Source organism: Mustelus asterias, chromosome 15 (genome assembly GCF_964213995.1).
Source record: "Mustelus asterias chromosome 15, sMusAst1.hap1.1, whole genome shotgun sequence".
Taxonomy (NCBI): Eukaryota; Metazoa; Chordata; class Chondrichthyes; order Carcharhiniformes; family Triakidae; genus Mustelus; species Mustelus asterias.
In genome coordinates, this window is record NC_135815.1 from 75,582,834 (window position 1) to 75,606,583 (window position 23,750).

At 42.3% G+C, this 23,750-nt stretch overlaps 1 protein-coding gene across 4 annotated transcripts in view; it reads left to right on the forward strand.

The window, feature by feature from the left end:
- Window positions 1–1,041, forward strand: part of LOC144504574 (parkin coregulated gene protein homolog) — a 357,038-nt gene extending 355,997 nt beyond the window's left edge. For 2 of the 4 annotated variants that reach the window (XM_078230135.1, XM_078230134.1), the window contains one exon: window positions 660–1,034. In XM_078230135.1, the coding sequence (XP_078086261.1) occupies window positions 660–820 (161 nt within the window). In that variant the 3' untranslated portion in view covers window positions 821–1,034. Of the gene's footprint in view, window positions 1–659 lie in introns of all 4 variants that reach the window. The other 2 variants (XM_078230137.1, XM_078230136.1) reach the window with 1 other exon arrangement.
- The last annotated feature ends 22,709 nt before the right edge of the window (window positions 1,042–23,750 follow it).

A 23,750-nucleotide genomic window follows, 5' to 3' on the forward strand; every position in this document is an offset into this window, starting at 1 on the left:
AAGCTCATCATCCAGTGTTTGTGTTTCTCTGGAATCGCGGTGCCTCCAACACGAAGCATGGTAAATTGGTTAATTCATGTTACATCTTAACTCTGCTATAACTTGAATTAGGCAATCTTTTTGTGTCTTGCACAATAGTACAGATCCAGTATTGTGTGACTGCCTAATAGAAATCCGCTGGTATTAAAATCTCAAAACATTTACAACATTAAGTTTACAAAGATTTTCTTATCTGTTATCAGAGTTTTTCAAAGACAAAATCGACAAATATTAAAACTCTTTCTAATGTTACTGGATGCACTCAATAATATGCATCCTGTATTGACAGCGTAGAATTAAAAATACTGCTTGTGGAAGTTGCCAAGGAAACAACTGAACAACCAGGAGTTTCCTGGTATTTCAATCCTAAACAGATCTTCATTTGTTACTTACAGTTACAGGTGCAAGGGCAGCCAATATCACTCAGCTCTTTTTAACTGTTGGTCTTGTTTATAAATTAGTGAGACCATACAAAGATTGTCAGTCAGTTGAATATAAATTTATGAAACTTGCAAGTGATCCTTTTGAAAGAAAATGTTAACTACTTTGCATGCCAAGCTAGTACATCACCAGATTACAATGCTACTTTTTTTTCTTCATGTTTTTCTTTTAAATTCTAGTCAATACAGGAGATGGCATTGACTACAGCCAACAGAAAAGGGAAAACATTGGAGACCTGATTCAGGAGACTCTGGAGATCTTCGAGTTGTATGGAGGAGAAGATGCCTTCATTAACATCAAGTACATGATCCCAACTTATGAGTCATGTATTTACAATTGAACCAAATAAACAGGTCTGAAGAAATATGGTGTATTAATTTATGTAAGTAGGAATTATGTAAGTCTAAATGCATTAATTACACCATCAAATGAATGACAGTTGTGTTCTTGTTTCCCTTATTGTTTCTCAACAATTGTTTCTTTATGAGTATGTGCATTTAAACTGCTGTTGGACTCAAACCTCAGATGCTCTGAACAATAAAAACAATTTTCATGCATAACTAAATGGTTCATATTCTGTTCAGCCCACCCAGGAGTGATGTCATGGATTATAAACAAGGATTTTGCAATGATAATTTTGTAGGTGAATATAGCACTTCAGGTAAGCAACTATAACTGTTCCGAACAAAGGAGCAATGGTTTTGAATTACTGTAGATCCGGGCTATAAGCTGACCCCTGTATTTGGATGCCAAAATGCGTGTTTAGGCGTAGAGGTTTAGCCCCCACTACTTCCCAACCAACGTTTTTAAACTAATAAATGCATGTTTCAGGCAATACTGACATTCGGAGTCAGCCTCAATTTCTCAACGATACATGTTTAGGATTATACTTGCAAGTCAGTACAAAGGATCAAATAGACGATACAGGCAGTGTTGTCAAGTAGATGCACAGGAGTTTAAGACATGCCCACACAGGGGATAGCCCATGGTGACTAAAGAACAGATTTTTTTGTTATTCAATATGGTGATCACCTAGCTAATACTAGTGCTTTACATTTTATACTCAGCGAAGGATTTTTCGAAGTTTCAGAGGTCAACTTAAACATCGTGATCGCCAGTACTTTGAGAGGACATAAATAGGATTTAAAAGTTATTAAGGAATTCAAAATACAATGGAGATGATAAAGGAAAGGCAGTTCTCTCCTTAAGGCTAAAATAATATTTCTATACTAATATTAACAACCAAATCAAAATTATGGAAAGTACAAAATTAATTGAGAAATTTGATGTGATTCTTTCAAACCCACAACTTATTTTTGCTCTCCCCTCTTTTATTCCATGTGGCATACATCATTCCTGCATCCTGATCTCTACCAATGAGACTTTGAGATTATGCACTGGGAAAGTAAAGTAGAAAAAAATAGCACTGGCATGCTGTGAGGAATTCTGTCCTAGAAGTCTACATGGGCCTCACATTTGCCAGAGATAGGCCTGTTGTATCATTACGTCTGCTTCACAGAGACTTACATAACAATTGAAGTAAGGAGCTGGAATTGATGGGATTTCTAGCAGATGAATTCATACAACCAGTCCTACCATTTCTTACTACGTTCACACAGAAGGAGACAATGCAAAAAACACCTGGCACATTTCTGGCAGAATTTTCAAAGGCCAGAAAAGGAACAGAAATCTAGTATAACCAGATCAGGCCCCAAACCATAACACTTTGGTCTTACTTTCCTTCCTTATCAATGTAGCTCCATGCTGAGCTGAGTGTGAGATGATTATTATTTATAGTTTAATCAATGACTAGGATTCAGAAACTCAAAGTAAAGTGGTCAGATTTTTGTTGAGGATACTAAACGAGGAAGGGCACTTGATTCTGAGGAAACAACTCAAGAAATGCAAAATGTGTTGAATAAAATAAATAAAGTGGCATAACAATAGCAGTTAATATTAAATGTGAGCAAGTGTGAAGTACTATACATAGGAAGGAAACATTGAACAACATATGTAATCCATAAATGATGTTGAAAAAGTGAATGAAGGATAGTTAATCAAGAAATAGTTCAGCTAGAGGAGAAGTCTTTACATGGTGAATCACTGATCATGAGCTAACATAGACTGTATGCCCTTAAATTACCTACCTTAATCTGTCTGCCTATTTACTTCTCTCTCTCTAAGAGACTCTTTAAAGCCTTTTGCCAAGCTTTTGCTCTCATAGCTCCTGGAGCAGTGTCAAATATTGTTTGTAATATTCCCGTAAAGCACCTTGGAATGTTTTATTATGTTAGAAAGGCTATTTAAATACAACTTGTTGTTATAGGTGAGAAAAAGTAGAGGACCCAGGATGGAGGCTTGAGGTTTTCTGAAATTGATAGGAAAGTCATGAGAGATATGCCAGCTTCATTGGGATACAAATGAGTGGAATCAGGATAGAGAAGTGCCACGGAGATATTGGGCGGGAATCTCTAATCCCGTCCATGACCACCTTGCTCGGTGAGAACAGAGAATTTGGCGTTCCAGCCAAAACTCCATTCACTTTCAGAGGCACCGGTGAATCCCAGCTGTGAATGAGGACGTAGGTTTTTACTGATTGTCTCATGCAACATTATGAATTAACTGGAAGTTGAATGGGCATCTGGCTAAATGTCAGTTCCAAGGTGGTGAGAAATTAAAATAAATTATCTATCGTGAAAAAAGAATGACACAAGATTGTTCACTATCACTATTTGATATTTTTTATCAACAATGTTGACTATCTTCAAAAAGGATAGATTGCGGAGTGTTAATTTTTGAAAATATCGTGACCTTTTTTGTAGATGATATTGGCCTGCACTTTGCAGTAAAAATAACGAGGCCATCACAACATCTGTTTAGCCACAGTACCGATTAGGTCTCTTATTATATTTCATCTTGTCCTGCAAGAGAGAGGGACGTGTATCAGTGTATGTGGTGCATTTTTTTGGGTGATGTCGCTATCAAGTTTGAATAGCTGGCAGTATGTGAAAGCTGTGAGATGTGATCTGTGCAGCCGTACTAACTGTAAAAGTGAGGTAACACAATGTAAGTTAAGTCTGAGTTTTGATTGGTAGAGATTATTGTCAAGTGAGTGATGGGAATGTGGTGCATTAAGCAGTGTATGAGGATAATGATGCAATTGGTGGGACATGGCATTTGAAGGTAACCTTACCACTCACGTTGAGGTAATTTAACTTCACTGCATTCCAGGTACTTTGGGCAGGATTCCATGCATCGATACCATGACTGTAGGTAGTACTGCTTTTGCTGTTTGTCTGGAGAATCTTTTGGTTTCCTGAGGATAGATGTCACCTCTCCTGTTTTGCCTATTGCACCAAGTTTTTCAGTGTCAGAAAATCTTATGTTGTGCCATTTTTGTTTCTTTCTCAGGTCAAAATCACTTCCACAATGACTTCCATTACCTGCTCCAACCAAATTCATATCTTTAAGAGATTCAGATTGATTTGAATAATACAGGCTAGTTGGAATTTATGCTAGCTGGTTACAGTTTTGTTGCTCAGGTGTGGAGCCACTTAGCAACACACTTATTGCTGGCTGTATGTTGCAATCATTTAAATGTATAGGCACAAAGTTTGCGTGCAGCCTGTGTCAGGAGCAACAGCATGGGTAATCACATATTGCGGTCACCGCACTTGTCTTCATGAGTTACCCAAAGTTGTAGCCAATATGTTTAAAGGTTGAAAAATTTATTTTTCTCTTTTATCAGGCTCTTTCATCCACACACCCAGTGTGAAACAGATTTTCTTTCACTTAGCTAGGATTAAAATAAGCAACGGTTACAAGCTCTGTGCACACTGATAACTTTAAAAAAGAAGTTCAAAGTTCTAGTTATTAGTCGAAAAATGACCTGACAAGATTACAGGTGTTAGACTTTTTACTGTAACAAATTAGAAAACAACTATTAACTAAGGACTAATTTTATTTTGTAACCATTTTATAATTCAATTACATAAATTTCTCTTGTATACTTATCATCCATCACAATCTCCAGGGTATCACAGTTCTTTTAGCAAACAGTCTATAGTTGCTCCCAGCTTCCAGTGGGTTCCCATATCCTTACTTCACTGAGTAGTAACTTTGTGTAACCATCTCCAGGTACTTTCCTCAGTTTTCATAGAATTTCTTAAATCTCCCACCAGCAAGCCTGTTTTGATGATTATTCTTCCCGTTGGAAGCGCTAAGAAGAATCTCTCAAAATCTTTAGAAAGCTGCAAGATGTATCTCCCTGATTAGAGACTATCTCTCTCCCATATTCAGCTGTAATAACTTGCAAAGGCAGCAGCCTTTTCTCTCTGGTGACCACAAAGATCCTCTGCAGTTTCTGACTGGTATTCATTGAGTTGTAGGGAAGCCTGTAACCTGGTGTCAAAAATGACTACTTCCACCCTCTTCTCCATGGCAATGTGAAACACATTTGCATTTCTACCTCGGTAGAAATGTAAGTTATATATCCTTGACCTTTCATCTTAGAAGTAAATGAATAATTTACAGCACAACTGTTTACAACCTGATACCTGCCACATCTTTCTGGGACTTTGAGAGACTCAGTATCGACTTATGATAAACTCAGAGACTGCTGCCATTGTCTCCGAGCCGAAATAAACACTTGACATCTTCTGCTCAGTAAAAACACCACCCTTTGATGTCCAAATACCACCAAGGCTTACTGTTAGGCATTCTGCAGAACAAATCACATGACCCTTTGCATTTACCATAAATTTAAAGCTACAATCGCAAAATAATCTTATAAACTTGATAATAGTAACACAATCAATACTTAAATTGCATTCTTTAATCATGAAGTTTCAATCACCTCCCATAATTCATCATAGATTACAGTCACAAAGACTACTGCTACATCATATTTTTATTGTTATATAGTTAAAGAATATTTCAGACACAAACAGACTAACATTGGAATGCTATTTCTTCCTGAAATTGGAACACTTCTTGCAGATATTTTCTACTCTTCACTTTTTTTGCCACACTGAAGGCAGAAAATATGTCATCCCTATATCAAGATAAATTCCCTATCCTCAACCATTAGTGTTACAGAGCCATTTATTTTTATGAACTGTGGGGGTCAGTTAGCTCAATTCTCTGGATGGTTGGTTTGTGATGTGGAGGAACATCAACAATGCAGGCTCAATCCCTATACCAGTTGAGGTTATTCTTGAAGACCCTGCCTTCTCAACCTTGTCCCTTGCCTGAGGTGTGGTGACCCTCAAGTTAAATCACCACCAGTCCATTCTCTCTCAAAGGGGAGAGCAGCCCATAGTCCTCTGGGATAATGGTGGACCAATGAATGAAGTGAATAAGAGTAACCCAGAACTCACACTTGCTTCAATTTTTCCAGTGTCCAGTTTCTAAGAATATAAAGGGAGATTTTGTTGCTATGCAGCAGCGTATGTGTTCAGCATAATGGGATTGAAAAATCTGGGCAAAAGTCGTTGTCCCAAAAGTTAATTAAAATGTCTGTGAGGGGCATTTGGTATTCATATCTGGTGTGCCTTGGGCCCCATGAAGGCTTTGAAGGTCATGCCAGAGAGCAGAGCATGTCTTCCCCTGCATTTCCCATGATTGCTCATGAAACACAGCAGGCTCATTTTTCAGGGATGCATTTGGTATTCCATTTTCTGGGGTTTCTCTTAAACATGCGTTTAGTTGCATTGGGATTAAATATAAGGTATAATGTTGATTTGTTTTTTGGTTTGTTTTTATTTCAGTTTGGTATTACCTTTTTGCTATTTTGCAGTTACTTTGCAATTTTGAACTATTTTAATTTTTTTTCCACCTACAATTAAAGAAAGCTCTACTCTCAATACCACCATCTTATTCGGATAGGATGGGCATTTTTCTGCAAATTCTTTTTGGCCTCAGATGGCTTAAATAGGAGGATGTGTTGCTGAGGAATGATTGAAGGATCTTCTGACTATACCTGAGGTGAAGCACTCTCACGCAGGCAGTGTTAGCACACTTACTTCTTGTCAGAAGGTTGTGGGTTCAAATTCCATTCCAGAGACATGAGCATATAATCTTAAGCACTCTGTGCTTAGGGAGTGCTGCACTGTCAGGCATGCTGTCTTTCTGATAAGATCCGAAATCAAGGCCCTACTTACCCTCTCATGCAGATGCATGACATTTTTCGAATAATTGATATTGTCCTGGCCAACATTTCTCCCTCGACTAAAGCTTAAAACAGATGATCCAGCTATTTATTTCATTGTAATTTGTGAGAACTTGCTATGCACAATTTGTCTTTGCATTCTCTACATTACACCAGTGGTTACACTTCTAAAGTACTTCATTGTCTGGAAAGCACTTTGGGACATTCTGAGGTCGTGAAAAGCACTATATAAATGCAAGTTTTTTTAATAACCAAAGTGGCTTCTGCAAGTTTTGATCAAGTTTCGATAAATAATTTTGTTACACAAGTGGAAATTTGACTGGAGATATTACAAATTTTGCATGTTATAAAATGCAAAATGAAAGGCATGCACCCAGTCTGCAGCCAACCTGGGTGAAAATAGCTACTATGAATTGGTGACTGCCACTGTCAGATGAAGTATTGTTCTTTGACCCTTTCCTCCTCCTGTGGTTCCTGTGGCTGGGCAGTTGGCAGCTCTTGAGTGTCTTAAGACCCAGGAGAAGGAGAAGATTCGTGTGAGGGAAGTGGGGAGGTGAAGTGGGTAGCAAGAAATCCATGGTCACTCCTGCATGTTGCACAACATGCTACTTAGCAGAAATGACACGGTCTCTGTCGCTAATTGCCCCATGATGTTGAGAGTGATCTCAGGAAGGCTCAGGAGATGCAAGCATCCATGTCCCCTGTTGATTCGACTCTGCTCTTATCTATTACGTGCCATTTTGTCCTGCAAGAGAGAGGATAGGATGTCAATGATTTTGTGGAGTGTATTTGGATGATATTCCTTCCAAAGCTGAATAACCAGAGGCATGTGGATGCAGCAAGAGGTGGGTGTAAGGCTGACAGCATTGGAAGGGGAGTGACAGTGAGGTAGAGTGCTTGGATTTTAGGCAAAAGTCTGGAGGGCTAGTGTGTGGTATTGGGTTAGTTAATGATTTGTAGTGCATGAGACGTTGGTGTGGGGTGTGTAAGATACATCATGTAAAAATGTATTCACTGACCTTAATGACTTTGGTGAGGTCATGAGACTTCTTGTGAAACTGTGTCCAGGTTCCTTGGGTTCAGATGCCAGAAATTGACCTCCCTTGCCACCTACTTCAATTCTCTTCTTTGGGTGATCCCTGAGGGCCATGGTACATGTCTCTCCACCTGCCCAACTCCACCACTAATGCCTGCAATGCTGAATTTGTCACCTTGTAACCCTCCATCTGCCCTGTGATCACTTTTCCATCAGGGACAGCCTGACTTTAAGAAGAGCAGGCTGACTATACTACACGGTAGCTGCACAATACTTGTTATACCCTTTTTGAGCCAAGGGCAGCCAGCAACATAAACAAGAAAGAATCAGCACACAATTTGCTTGGTTACACACTACAATCATGCAGATGAGGTGGATGCACCAAATTTACATCTTGCTGACCTTGTTCAGAACTGGTGGAAGTTGTGAATCATGATCCCTATATCCAAAAACTAGGGTAAACATAAGAACATAAGAAATAGGAGCAGGAGTAGACCATAAAGCCCATTATACTTGCTCCATCATTCAGTATGATCATACCTAATCTTTGGCTTCAACACCACTTTCCCGCCTGTTCCCTACATACCTTCATTCTCTGAGAGATCAATAATCTGTCTATTTCAGCCTTAAGTATATTCAGTGATTGTGCATCCACAGCCCTATGAGGTGGGGAATTCCAAAGATTCACAAACCTTTGAAGAAATTTCTCCTCTTCTCAGTCCCAAATGATCCATCCTTGTCCTTAGTCAGTACCCCCGTGTACTTGACTCTTAGCCAGGGAAAACAGCCTCTCAGTGTCTATCCTCTCCTGCCCTTTCAAAATCTTGTATGTTTCAAGAGTTCACCTTTCATTCTTCTAAGCCCCAGAGGGTATAGACACAGTTTACGCAGTCTCTCATCATATGACAACCATCTAACCCCATTGACTAATCTGGTCAATGTGCACTGTGCTACCTCTAATGTGAGTATATCCTTCATTAAATATGGCGACCAAAACTGCAAACAGTATTCCAGTTGTGGTCTCACCAAAGCCCTGTACAAATGGAGCAATACTTCCACGTTCTCATACTCCAATCCCCTTGCAATAAAGGCCAATCTACCATTTACCTTCCTAATTGTGTTCTGTTTTTGTGTGCCAACTTTCCATGTTCCTCATACAAGTACACCCACGTCCCTCTGAACACCAACATTTACAGGTTTCATGCCTTTTAAAAAATATTCAGCTTTTCTTTTCTTGCAACCAAAGCAAATAACCTGAAACTTCCCCACATTATACTCCATCTGTCACCTTGTTGCCCATTCACTTAACCTGTCTGTATATCTTTGAAGCCTCTTAGTGTCCTCCTCACAGCTTGCATTCCCATTCAGCTTTGTATCATCAGCAAACTTAGATATATAGCTCTCTGCCTTTTCCTCTAAGTCATTAATTTAGATTATAAATACAATAGTTGAGGCTTCTGCACTGATCCTTATGGCACTCCACTTTTCACAGCCTGCCAACTTAAAAATGTCCCATTTATCCCTACTCTTTTCTTCCTGTTTATTACCCAATCCTCTATCCACGCTAACATATCACCCCCATGAGCCTTTATCTTTTTCTGTTGCACCTTATAAAATGCCTTTTGGAATTCCAAATTTACTACATTTAATGGTTTCCCTTTATTTACTCTACAAGTTACATCCTCAAAAAATGCTCATAAATTTGTTAAGCATGATTTCTCTTTCTTAAGACTATGTTGACATTGTCTGATCATTCTATAGTTTTCCAAGTGCTCTGTTAAATGTCCTAAATAATAAAACACATTCCTAGCCACCAGTCAGCGAAATTCTAAAAACTAGAGATGGGGGTGGTGTTTGTTATGCACTGTCTGTGGGTGGAATTTGACGAGAAGTCAAATGGGCAGAGTTGTTGCTTTTCAGGCTTCATTGGAAATGCCAGAAATATGGGGATGAAACTATAATAGATTCATTTACATGTGGGTGGGCATTTTAAAAAATTCCTTCCTGGGCTTTTGGCATCGCTGACAAGGGCAGCATTTATTACTCATCCCTAATTGCTCTTGTAAAGGTGGTAATGAATGGCCCAGATTTGGATGCAATGGGGCATCTTGTCGTGTGTCTCATTACTCAGATACTTTTTCCCTCGCCTTTCAGCTGAAACAACTATAGGCTGGTTAGCCAAAAATCTGTCATAGGGACAATGCTAGAAGCTATTCTTTACAATGTTACAGCAGGGCAAAGAGAAAAAAATCAAAGAGGTCAGTCAGAATGAACATGGTTTAGTGAAAGGGAGATCATGTTTAACCAATTTATTGAAGGTCTTTGAAGGAGTCGCTGTGCAGGGATAAAGGGTGACCAGTGGATGTCTTGTACTTAGATTTTCAGAAGGCATTTGGTAAGATGCCATTTCAAAGGTTATTGCGGAAAATAAAAGATCATGGTGTAGTGGGTAACATATTATCATGGATTGAAGGTTGGCTCACAAACAGGAAACAGAGAGTTGGCATAAAGGGTTTTTTTTCTGGTTGGCAGGATGTGGCAAGTGTTGTGCCACAGGGATCAATGCTGGGGCCTCAACATTGTAAAATGTATATAAATGACATGGATGAAGGGACTGAAGATATGCTTATTAAATTTGCTGATGACACAAAAATAAGTAGGAAAGTAAATTGTGAAGAGGACCAAAGGGGGTTGCAAAGACACATTTAAGTTTAAAGTTTATTTATTAGTGTCACAAGTAGACTTACATTAACACTGCAATGAAGTTACTGTGAGAATCCCCTAGTCGCCACACTCCGGCGCCTATTCAGATACACTGAGGGAGAATTTAGTATGGCCAATGCACCTAACCAGCACGTCTTTTGGACTATGGGAGGAAATCGGAGCACCCGGGGGAAACCCATGCAGACACAGGCAGAGCATGCAGACTCCACCCAGACAGTGACCCAAAGCTGGGAATCAAACCTGGGTCCCTGGTGTTGTGAGACAGCAGTGCTAACCACTGTGCCATCGTGCTGCCCTACATAGATAAAGTGAATTGTCAAAGATCTAGCAAATGGAATACAATGTGAGGAAGTGTGAAATTGTCCATTTTGATAGGAAGAATAAAAAAGTAGCTTATTGTCTAAATTGTGAAAAATTGCAGAGATTCAAGGGGATTTGGATGTCCCAGTGCATGAATACCAAAACGCTAGAATACAGGTACAGCAAGTAATTAGGAAAGCTAATAGATTGTTTTCATTTCTTATAGGACAATTGATTACAAAAGTAGGGAGCTAATACTTCAGTTGTACACATTTTGATGAGACCACAGCTGGAGCACTGTGCAGAGTATTGGTCTTCTTATTTAAGGAAAAATGTAAATGTGTTCAAAGCAGTTCAGAGAAGGTTAACTGGACTGATAGCAAGAATGGGCGGGTTGTCTGGTCAGGGAAATTTTGACATGTTTGACTTGTATCCACTGGAGTTTAGAATAGTAAGAAGCAACTTGATTGAAACTTTAAAGACACAGAGGTTTTGATAGGGTGGATTTGGAGAAGGTGTTTCCTCTTTAAGGAGAATCTAGAGCTAGTGATCACTGTTTAAAAATAAGTGGTCGCTCATTAAATACAGAGATGTGGAGAAATGTTTTGTCTCAAAGAGCTGTGAGTCTTTGGAAGTCTCTTCCTCAAAAAAAGGCAATAGATATTTTGAATATTTTTAAGGTGGAGCTAGATAGATTCTATAATGTCCTAACTATGTTAGGGGTTGAGGGTTTTAAACAAAAAGAAAAAGATGTGGCTTGCACACTTAGATTCAAAATAACAATAACAGATTTGCTGTAGGAGCTGTTGCCTATACAGATTAGAAATTGGAACTAAAACAGGAGCCTGTGAAATACCCCAATGATATCACCATCAAATCATGTGACCAACTTTTAAAGCATTCATGCAACCACTTAAATATATAACATCCCTCCTCCTTTACTTCTGTGGTCATGTCTACAGTATTATATACAGGATAAATAATACTCTAGACACAGTATTATGCATCATTAATCATCATACATAGTCAATAAGAAAGCTGATCTATTCGTCTTTGGTTCTGGAATTTGCTGTTCTTGACCCTACAAGTATGATTTGGAACTTCATTAGACACTTCTTCTCTTGGAACTAATTCTGCATCATTCTCATGTGGTATAGGAGTTGAAGCATCTTCCTTTGTGATTTTAAGGACATACAGGGAAGAAATTGTGCCCTTATAAGGTTATCTCACGTTGAATTGAATGGACAAACAGCAGAGTTGCCTCTCCATGTGGTCTGAGTTAATTTTCTAGCTCTATTTGGGAGATCATGATTGGAGAAGTTAAAGCTTAACTGGGGTGCTGTCAACAAATTGGTCAATGTCAAAACAGACCTACAGCACCTTCTGCATAAATACAAGAGTGTATTCACTTGGCTGAATGAAAAGACTCCAAGTGAAACTCAAGATCAAGCCGAATAGTCAATCAAAAAGTCTCAAAGCAAAAGCAGTGCCATATGTAATTCATCCCAAGGTCAAAAAGAATTTGTACAACTTGTTAACACTTGTGTTACAATGAATGGCTGGAAAATAATGCTCTTCAAGAATCTTTATCAAGTCATAGAAATCATAGAAACCCTACAGTGCAGAAGGAGGCCATTCGGCCCATCGAGTCTGCACCGACCACAATCCCACCCAGGCCCTACCCCCACATATTTTACCCGCTAACCTATGCATCTCAGGACTCTAAGGGGCAATTTTTAACCTGGCCAATCAACCTAACCCGCACATCTTTGGACTGTGGGAGGAAACCGGAGCAAACCCACGCAGACACGAGGAGAATGTGCAAACTCCACACAGACAGTGACCCGAGCCGGGAATCGAACCCGGGACCCTGGAGCTGTGAAGCAGCAGTGCTAACCACTGTGCTACCGTGCCGCCCTCATCATAAGTTTTGGTCTTGGCTTTGCTGGGTGAACCTCTGGAACAAATTGAGGGTTTTACTTTCTATTGTACTGAGAAAAGCTGATATGAACAACTCACTTTCAATTGTATTCACTTGTACAATGTATTAAAAACACTCTGCATAGGATCTCCATGATTCATTTTCTTCATTGAAAGGACCCATGGCTCCTAATTGACCTACCATTTCTCTTATAGACATTGGCAACTTGAGACTGCTCAGTACATCATTTGTTTTCGACTGTCTTCCCAGTACTCCCCTCTTTACCCTGGAGACTGTTGACTTGATGTTTTTTATCAAATGTCTCAACTATAGAGCAAACCATCCACTCTTTTCAAATATGCCAGATATTGCCTGTCAACCTTCTCTGATTGGAAAAAAAACTCTTTTAAAACCACCCAGAGAGTTTGCACCCTTTTTCTACTGCATAGTGAGTCTCCCGCTTTGCTACTACACACTGCAACATGTACATGGACCCTGCAGTATAGAGGAGTCCACCCAATTTCTTTTCCTGGTAAGAAATGTGATATTGTTTCTTCCTTTATTTCCTTATTTGCTCTTCCTTCATTGACACTTCGATCTTTAATCATAGAACCATAGAATTCCAGCAGTGCAGAAGGAGGCCATTTGGCCCAGCAAGCCTGCATCAACAACAATCCCACCCAAGCCCTATCCCCATTACCCTACATATTTATCCTCCTAATCTCCCTGACACTAAGGGGCAATTTAGCATGACAGAGCACCAAATATCCATAGAATCCCGACAGTGCAGAAGGAGACCATTCAGGCCATCAAGTCTGCACTGACTCTGTGAAAGAACATCTCACCCAGGTCCACCCCCAGCTCCACCCCCCGTAACCCTGCACATTTACCAGGCTAATCCAACTCACCCACACATCTTCGGACACTAAGGGCCCGATTTTACCATCAAGTTGCACCCATTTTCGGTAAACTTGGTAAAGTCGGGCGTGAAGCAAGTAGCGCGATCCGCGCCCACCTCCGCGCTAGTTCCCCTTTTACCAAGGGCTGAAAATGGCCGCTGTCAGGACCGCACCCAAAATGGGCGCGACTTCAATTTAAATGCATTTGCAAGCATTTAAATTGATTTAAGGGCTGCACACCCAAACGTACCGGCACTTCCCCCTTTACCGCCATGTTTACCCATCCAGAATCGGCATGAAACAGACATGGCCCGCAAAGGTCTGATTCGGGCGCTCCAGCTTCTGAGGAGGTAAGTTCCGAGCATCCAGTGGCTCTCTGCTTCAGATCGGTAGGGGGGGGGGGGGAGGTGGGGGGGAGGAGAGTTGGGTCAGATGGCTCTCTGACTCAGATCAGTGGGGCGGGGGGGGGGGGGGGGGGGACGGGAGTTGGGTCAGATGGCTCTCTGACTCAGATGAGGGGAAGGGAGGTGGGTCAGATGGCTCTTTGACTCAGATCGGGGGGGCAAGGGCAGGGGGGGACAGGGAGTTCTGCTGCCACTCTGCATGTGATTGGTGGGGGGGAAGGAGGGGTCCGCTGCCACTCTGTGTGTGATAGGTGGGGGAAGGGGGGAGGGAGCCGCAATCAGTCTGGGTAGCAGAGTGGGGGGAATAAGGGGGTCAGTAATGTTGTGGGGGTGGGGCAATGTCTGTGGGGGCCAAGGGGGAGGCATTATCCAACCCGGGAGCGATGTGGCAGGGGAGCATTTTTCTATCTTCCTTTTTTCTGCGCGTGGGCAATTGGAGGTGCCAATCGGAGCTGCAGAGTTTTGGGCACACTAAGCCCCTCCCACAGGCTTCTGCAGCGCAATTCAGAATCGCTGCTATTTTTTCAGGCAGCGTGCATATGGGGGCGCCTGAGAACGGGACTAAAAGTCAGACCTGAAACATTCCCAGTTTCAAGTCCGCCCAGCACTTAGAATGAAAATGGTAAAATAGGACCCAAAGGGTCAATTTAGCATGGCCAATCAATCTAACCTGCACATCTTTGGATTGTGGGAGGAAACTGGAACACCTGGAGAAATCCCACGCAGACACGTGAAGGACGTGCAAACTCCACACTGACTGTCACCCAAGGCTGGAATTGAATCTGGATCCCTGGTACTTTGAGGCAGCAGTGCTAACCACTGTGCCACCGTACCACCCAATCCTGTTGTTAATTTTTCCCAGCCTTCTAATATTTGAAGTATGAGGACCCACAATGTTTTATTTTATTTAGGATCTTTTCTTGATGTTTTCAAGGAAACAAAATCCATTGCCAATTTTCTTTCTGTGATGCCCTAACTTTGCTGGCGGTTGTGGGTGTTAAACAAAAAGAAAAAGATGTGGTTTGTACAGGTAGATTCAAAATAACAAGAACAGATTTATCGTAGGAACTGTTGCCTGTTTAGAACAGAAATTGAAACTAAAACATTTCTTTTAATGCAAAACCAACAAATGAAATCAATCAAATTCAGGGACAGAGCCAGAAGGCAGCCCCCCCAAAAAAGGGAACTGCCCAAATCAAAAGACAAAACATGAAGGAAACTTGAAACATCAAACTAAAACATAATTAAAAGGGTCAGACCCAGCCCCTGCGGGGGCCAACAGGTACGGAAGGCTTCGATGGTGCCCATGGACTCCACATGCTCCCTCTCCAGGGACACCCAGCCACGAATATCGCCACAGTAGAGGGGCAAACAGCCGGGTTGGGCAACCCTCTGTCGACCGCTGCCTGGACATGTTGATGGCAAGTTTGGCCAGGCTCAGGAGCAGATTAATGAGGAGGTCCTCCGCCTTTCCTGCCCCCCTCCGCACCGGGTGCCCATAGATCAGGAGCATGGCTCTGAAGTGCAAACAAAACATCAATAAGAGGTTTTTCAAGTGACTGAAAAGGGAGTGCAGTCTATAACACAAAACATAGACATGGTCCATGAACTCTGTGAAATCACATAAAGGGCAAGTTTCTGGGGAATTGAAACTATCCCCCAATGATATCACCATCAAATCATGTTAATGGCTCTGAAAGCAATCATGCAACCACTTAAATATAGAAGTTTCTTGATTAACCAAGGGGTGAAAGATTTCTGGGGGTAGACAGGAATGTAGGATTGAGGTTATAATCGGATCAACCATGATCTAATTGAATGGCAGAGCAGACTGGAGAGGCCAAGTTGCCTACTAATTTGTATGTTTGTAAAATCTTTGCCCGACTGGCTGTTAATGGCATGGCAGGAGCAAGGGGGAACCTGGGACTTTGGTGAATGGTGGGACCAACAGTCCCTTAACTAATGAGATTAAGGGACTAAAAAAGAACAGGAGGAAAAAGAAATTGTGAAAATTAGAGTCAAATCAAGTACAGAAAAATAAATAAATAACGGGAAAGAATGACTAGAGTAAGAAAGGATAAAGAGTTGAATAGTGTTTTTTAATTTAAAGTCTGTATGTAATAAATATTTAACATCAATTTACAACTTGTTGGAGTGAGATTGCACAATTCTAATTGTTCTTTAAAACAAAATCAAAATATTGAGGTTGCTCAAACCTGAAATAAGAACAGAAAGTGCTGGAAGTACTCAGGAGATCTGGTAGCATCTGTGGAGCGATAAACAGAGTTAACATTTTAATTTGTCTGGTTCTGACTATCTTAATCAGTAGCAAGGTGAACCTAAGTGGCTGTTCTGGCACAAGTGACATAGATCACCTTGAGGGCAGCAGATTGTGAAATTCTGTAGATATCACCACCAGATTCCAGGAAAAAGCCGGAAATAAAGAAATCTAGGACTGCGATGATCTTGACGACTATAGGCTAAGCATGCCCATCTTTCCCACTTGAAAGGAGTTCTCATTCCAGGAGGCTACAATTGTCAGTTGAGACTATCTAAGCTTCCTGAGGCATTGCTGCTTAGTCATGTCCGGAAAGTGGATCCTCTATCTATACGTACTGTGCAATGAGTATAAGATCCTTCAGGTTGGACCTCTATGTTATTTTCTTTGTCCTGTGGAGCAGCATGTGGCTGAGAGGAAGTGCTGCTGCTGCAGTTGGTGTTTCTGAAGCTGCTTTTCTTGTTTTTTTCAAATCAGGGATCCAAGCAAAGCTGCATAAGCTGCTTCCATGCTGCAATAAAGGTAAGCATAGGTCAAGGTGATTAAAATACAAGACCGCAGAAATGACTTCCAAAATGTTGGAAATTACCTGTAAAGCAGTAAAAGCACAATGTCAGAGTAAATCTTGTGAGCAAAATCCTTTCAGCTAGGTAGACACACAGGTGTACCATTTCTGTGCTTAAATGGTTTGCAGACTGTCAATTTCAAAGAGTCATGAATCCTCCACTGTGTTCTATCACTGTTGGCACTGGTAGGTATATCTTGGGAAACTTATCCACTGGCTATTAAAACCAGAAAGTTGAATTAAAATCTTTATTAATTACCTCTTCTCAGAAGGGCCACAGAACGAATTACCCTTGTGTATCCCCTTTAGTGTCTCTCTTCTGTGGGTTACTTGATTTGGCCACATGTTCATGGTGAAGTTTGACTCCAGTGGCTGAAGCATGGTTGGTGGAAGGCTGCTGAATTTCACTTAGGGGAGACTGTAGTTGGCCTTACAGGATGACCTCCAGCAGCTGTGCTTCAAACTGCACCATATCAATACCTTTTGTTTTTTTAATAAAAAGCCAGCATTTATTGTACACCCCTCATTGCCCTTGAGAAGGTAATGGTGAGCTGTCTTTTTAAAGTGCTGCAGTCCATGTGGCATAGGTACATCCGCAGTGCTGTTGGAATGGGAGTTCTAAGTTTTTAATCCAGCAGCTATGAAGGAGTGGTGATACAATTCCAGTTCCAAGTCAGGATGATGTATGATCATGTTCCCATGCTTCTGCTGCCCCTGTCCTTCATGGTTGTAGAGGACAGGGGTTTGGAAGATGCTTCTGAAGGAGGCTTAGTGAGTTGCTGCAGTGCGACTTGTATATGGTGCGTATTGCTGACACTGTTCACTGGTGATGGAGGAAGTGAATGTTAAAATGTTGGATAGGATGCCAATCTAAAAGGCTGGTTTTTCCTGGATGGTGTTAAACTTTCTAAGTGCTGCTGGAGGTTCACTCATCAATGAGCAGGGAGGCAGTGGCCTAGTGATATTGTCACTGGGCTAGCAATCCAGAGACCCAGGGTAATGCTCTAGGGGCACAGGTTCAAATCCCACCATGATAGATGGTGAATCCAGTAAAAGCTGGAATTAAAAGTCTAATGATGAAACCATTGCAGTAAGGAAAGGAAATCTGCCAATCTTACTCTTAAATGCTCTCTGAGTTGTATCAAACCACTAAAAAGTCAATAAGGAATGAAAACAGACCACCCGGCACTGACCAAAGCACTGGAAATGGCAAGGGCAAACTTAGTCCTCCTTACTCAGACCTGGGGGCTGGTGGCTAAAACTGAAAGAGCTGTCTCACAGGCATGTTCAGCCTGATATAATCATAATTATACCTTACAGATAATGTCACCATCCCTGGGTCTGTCCTGCTGGTGGGACAGGTGGTGGTGGCACAGTGGTACATAGGAGAGCATTGCCCTGGGAGTCCTCAACATCATCTCTGGACCCAATGACATTTCATGATATCAGGTGAAATATGAGCAAAGAAACCTCCTGTTGATTACCATGTACTGCCCCCATCAGCTAATGACCCAGTTCTCCTCCATGTGAAATACTAATTAGAGGAAGCACTGAGGGTAGTAAGGACACAGAACATATGAATCAGGATTAGGCCATTCAGCCCCTTGAGCCTGCTTAGCCATTAATAAGAGAATGGCTGATCTGATTGTAGCCTCAACCTACCATTCCTGCCTAGCGATAACCTTTCACACCCTTGTTAATCAAAAACCTATCTAGTCTGCCTTAAAATTATTGAAAGATTCTGCTTCCACTGAGAAAAGAGTCTTCTCATGAGAGAAAAAAAATCATCATCTCTGAGCAATCCTTATTTTTAAACAGTGACCCTTAGTTCTAGATTCTCCCATTACAGGAAACATCTACTCCACATCCACTCTGTCAATACAATACTCCTCAGGATCTTAAAGGTTTTGATTAAGTCATCTCTTACTCTTCTAAACTTTAGTGGATATAAACCTAAACTTTCCAGCCTTTCCTTAAAGGACAACCTGCTCATTCCGGGTATTAGTCTAGTAAATCTTCTCTAACACAATTACATCTTTCCTTAAATAAGAAGACCAATGCTGTACACAATACTCACCAATGCCCTGTACAACTGAAGTATTAGCTCCCTACTTCTGTAATCAATTCCTCTCGCAATAAACAATAACATTCTATTAGCTTTCCTAATTACTTGCTGTACCTGTATACTCGTGTTTTGCGATTCATTCGCTAGGACACCCATACTCTCTGCACTTCAGAGCTCTGCAGTCTCCCATCTTTCAAACATTAAGCTTCTTCTTTATTCTTCCTGTCAAAATGAAGAAATGTACATTTGCCCACATTATTCTCCATGTGCCAGATTTTTGCCCACTTACTTCACCTATGTCCCTTTGTAGCCTCCTCATGCTCTCTTCACAAATTACTTTCTTACCTATTTTTGTGTTATCAACCATACCTTCAGTCCTGTCATCCAAGTCATTCATATAAATTGTAAAAAGTTGAAGCCCCAGCACTGATGCCCTTGGCACACCTCTCATTACATCCTGTCATCCATAAAAAGATCCATTAATATGAATTCTCTGTTTCCTATTATTGAGCCAATCGTCAATCAATGCCAATATGTTACCCGCTAAACCATGAGTTTTTATTTTCTGCAAAAACTTTTGATGTGGCACCTTATCAAATGCCTTCTGGAAATCTAAGTACAGTACATCCAGCGGTTCCCCTTTACCTATGCAAATGTGTCTCACTTCAAAGTACTCCAATAAATTCAACAAAACCATGTTGACATTGCTGATTGACTTGAATTTTTCAAAGTGTCCCCCTGTAACATCTTTAATAATGCCTTCTAACATTTTCCCTATGACAGATGTAAAGTAACTGGCCTGTAGTTTCACACACATAGAATCCCTACAATGCAGAAGGAGGCCATTCAGCCCATCGAGTCTGCACCAACCACAATCCCACCCAGGCCCTATCCCCATAGCCCCACATATTTACCCTGCTAATCCCCTGACACTAGGGTCAATTTAGCATGGTCAATCAACCTAACCCACACATCTTTGGACTGTGGGAGGAAATCGGAGCACCCGGGGGAAACCCACGCAGACATGGGGAGAACGTGCAAACTCCACACAGACAGTCACCCAAGCCGGGAATCGAACCCGAGTCCCTGGTGCTGCGAGGCAGCAGTGCTAACCACTGTGCCGCCGTCTTCTGTTGCCCTCACGTTTTGAATAAACATTTGTTATCTTCCAAACTAATGGAAACTTCCCTAAATCTGGGGAATTTTGTGTACTCTGGATGGGCCAACTCCAAGGGTGGTTTGTTAGCACCACTACAGACTGAGCTGGCCGAGTGCTAACGGATATAATTGTTAGACTGGCAGCTGGTGAGGAAACCAACAAGAAGGAAAAACCTACTTGACTTCATCCTCACCAACCTGCCTGTCGCAGATACATCTGTCCATTACAGGATCGGCAGGAATGACTGCACAGTCCTTTTGGAGACGAAGTCCCGTCTCCACATTGAGGATAGCCTCGATTGTGTTGTGTGGCACTACCATCAGGCTAAATGGGATAGATTTCAACAGATCTAGCAACCCAAGACTGGGCATCCATGAGGTGCTGTGGGCCATTAGCTGCAGCAGAATTGTAATCTCATGGCCTGACATATCCCCACTCTACCATTACTATCAAGCCAGGGAATCAACCAAAAAACAAGGTGTCAACCTGGTGAGAGTGCAACATAGGATGTGCCAAGTGGGATGATCCATCTCAGCCTCCTCTGGAAGTCCTCAGCATAACAGGTGCCAGTCTTCAGCCAATTCGATTCATTCCATGTGATATCAAGAAACAATTGAAGGCACTGAACTCTGCAAAGGATCTGATAATATTCTGGCAATAGTACCCAAGCCAAACTATTCCATTACAGCTACAACACTGGTTTCCACCCAGCAATATGAAAAATTGCCCAGTTATGTCCTGTACACAAAAAGCATGACAAATCCAACCCAGCCAATTATTGCACCATCAATCTACTTGCTGTCATCAGTAAAGTGACAGAAGGGGTCATCAGCAGTGTTATCAAATATCACTTGCTTAGCAGAAATTTGCTTACTGATGCTCAGTTTGGATTTCAGAGGGTCACTCAGCTCCTGACCTCATTGCAGCCTTGGTTCAAACATGGACAAAACAGCTGAACTCCAAAAGTGAGATGAGAGTGACTTCAAAGGCAGCATTTGACAAAGAATAGCATCAACAAGCCCCAGCAAAACTGGAGTCAATGGGAATCAGAGGGATAACTCTCCGCTTGTTGGAGTCATACCTAGCACAAGGGAAATGGTTGTGGTTGTTTGAGGTCAATCATCTCAGTCCCAGAACATCACTGCAGCAGTTCCTCAGGGTAGTGTCCTCGACCCAACCATCTTCAGCTGCTTCAGCAAGTACATCTTTCCATCATAAGGTCAGAAGTGGAGCTATTTGCGGAAGACTGCACAATGTTCAGCACCGAAGATACTGAAGCAGTCTATGCGCAAATGAGTAACACATGGACAACAGGCTTGGGCTGACAAATAGCAAGTAACATTTGTGCCACTCAAGTGCTAGGCCGCGACCATCTCCAACAAGAGAGAATTTAACAATTACCCCTTGACATTCAATGGCTTTCTTATTGTTGAATCCCCAACTATCAAAATCCTGATGGTTGCCATTGACCAGAAACTTAACTGGACTAGCCATATACAATGGCCACAAGAGCAGGTCAGAGGCTAGGAACACTTTGGCGAGTTAGTCACCTCCTGACTCCCCAAAGCCTGTCCACCATCTACAAGACACAATCAGGACCACAATCCATGACTGCTTGGATCTGGAAGGATAAGTGCAGCAAACACATCGGAATACCACCCCCTGGTCCCTTCCAAGCCGCTCATGATATGATGCCATTCCTTCACTGTTACTAGGTCAAAATAGTGGAACTCCCTCTCTGACATCAGTGTGGGTACAGTTGCACTATGGGTACTGCAGAGGTTCAAGACTCACTACTACCTTCACAAGGACAATTAGGAATGGGCAATAAATGCTTGCCTAGCCTGTGACACCCATGAATTTAAAACAGCCTAGTAATCTGTTGAAGCACAGGTTTCTGGAGGTTGAAGGGGCTTGTATGCCCTGTTGAGCACTGGGATTTTCACCCACAGTGGTAATCTCTGAGCCTGAATGCGAGCAACATAGATCACATGACCTGTGCCTAAGCTTCCTGATACAACAGGAAGCCTCTACCTGTGCTGTAGTGAAAGCTGAGAGTGGCCAGCAGATGGTCCATCATGGGTTAGTATGGTAGTGGTATACTTACCAAATCCATAGTGGACAGGATGGGCTCCAAGATCTGTGAGCTGGTGTGTATCCCACAGGCTCCTCCAAGCTCCTTGCCGGTGAGTGAGACTATTCAGCAGGTCTGCCAATACACCAAGCACTTCAGTGTACACCATCATCAGTACCTCCCCATATCTTCCCAAACAAGTTCTCATCTGCAAAAGAACTTGCTTGCCTCATAGGAGCTTGCACATGAGAAGACCTACCCACTGCGTAATGGCAGCCCATTTACCACTGATCCCAATTCTGCACTATCCTCTGAACTTCGCACAATAATGATATCTGAGTTGGTGGCTGTTTAAAGTCAAGTGCCTGTGTCTCCTCTTCATTGACAGGGGGGTCTTCTTCCTTGTTGCTCTTTTGAGGGTGAGCAGGCATCAGTTCTTGACAATCTGAATGCACTAAGTGTCTAGATTTGGGAGTCATGCCCTTTATGTGGGAGTTCCTGGAAACACCTAGCCACCCGGAGGTTCACATTTGCGCCAGGTGCGTGGAACTGCAGCTCCTGAGGGACCGGGTCAGGGAACTGAAGCAGCGACTTGATGACCTTAGTCTAGTCAGGGAGAATGAGAGACAAATAGACATGAGTTATAGGCAAGTAGTTACACCTGGGCCTCAGGGGAAGACACGTGGGTCACAGTTAGGAGGAGTAAAGGTCATAAGGGTAACGTACCAGAGAGTATTCCAGTGGCGACAGGTGTGAGAGGGGAGGGGAGTGAGCAATTAGTGGTGGGGTCACCTGTGGTTGTCCCCCTCCAAAACAGGTATATTGTTTTGGATAGTGTGGAGGAGGATGACTCTCCAGGGGTAAGCCACAGTGACCAGGTCACTGGCACACAGTCAGGCTCTGTGGCCCGGAAAGGAAAGAGAGGGATTAGGAGAGCAATAGTGGTGGGGGACGCGTCGGTTAGAGGCACGGACAGGTGATTCTGTGGGTGCGAACAGGACTCCAGGATGGTAGTCTGCCTAGCTGGTGCTGGGGTACTGGATGTCTCCCAGCGGATAGGAGGCATATTAAAAGGGGAGGATAAAGAAACGGATGTCATTGTACACATTGGTGCAAATGACGTAGATAGGAAGAGCAGGGGAATCCTACGAGAGCAATTCAGGGAGTTGGGAAATAGGCTAAAAAGTAGGGCATCCAGAATGGCAATCTCTGGGCTGCTCCCAATGCCTAGGGCCAGTGAGGCTAGGAATAGGGAGATAGTACAATTGAACGCTTGGCTAAAGGACTGGTCAAGGAGGGAGGGCTTCATATTCCTGGATCACTGGGAAGTTTTCAAGAGAGGAGGGCACCTGTACAAGAAGGATGGGTCACAACTAAATTGGAAGGGCACGAATAGGCGGCACGGTAGCACAGTAGTTAGCACTGCTGCTTCACAGCTCCAGGGACCTGGGTTCGATTCCCGGCTTGGGTCACTGTCTGTGTGGAGTTTGCACATTCTCCTCGTGTCTGCGTGGGTTTCCTCCGGGTGCTCCGGTTTCCTCCCACAGTCCAAAGATGTGTGGGTTAGGTTGATTGGCCATGCTAAAAATTGCCCTTAGTGTCCTGAGATGCGTAGGTTAGAGGGATTAGTGGGTAAAATATGTAGGGATATGGGGGTAGGGCCTGGGTGGGATTGT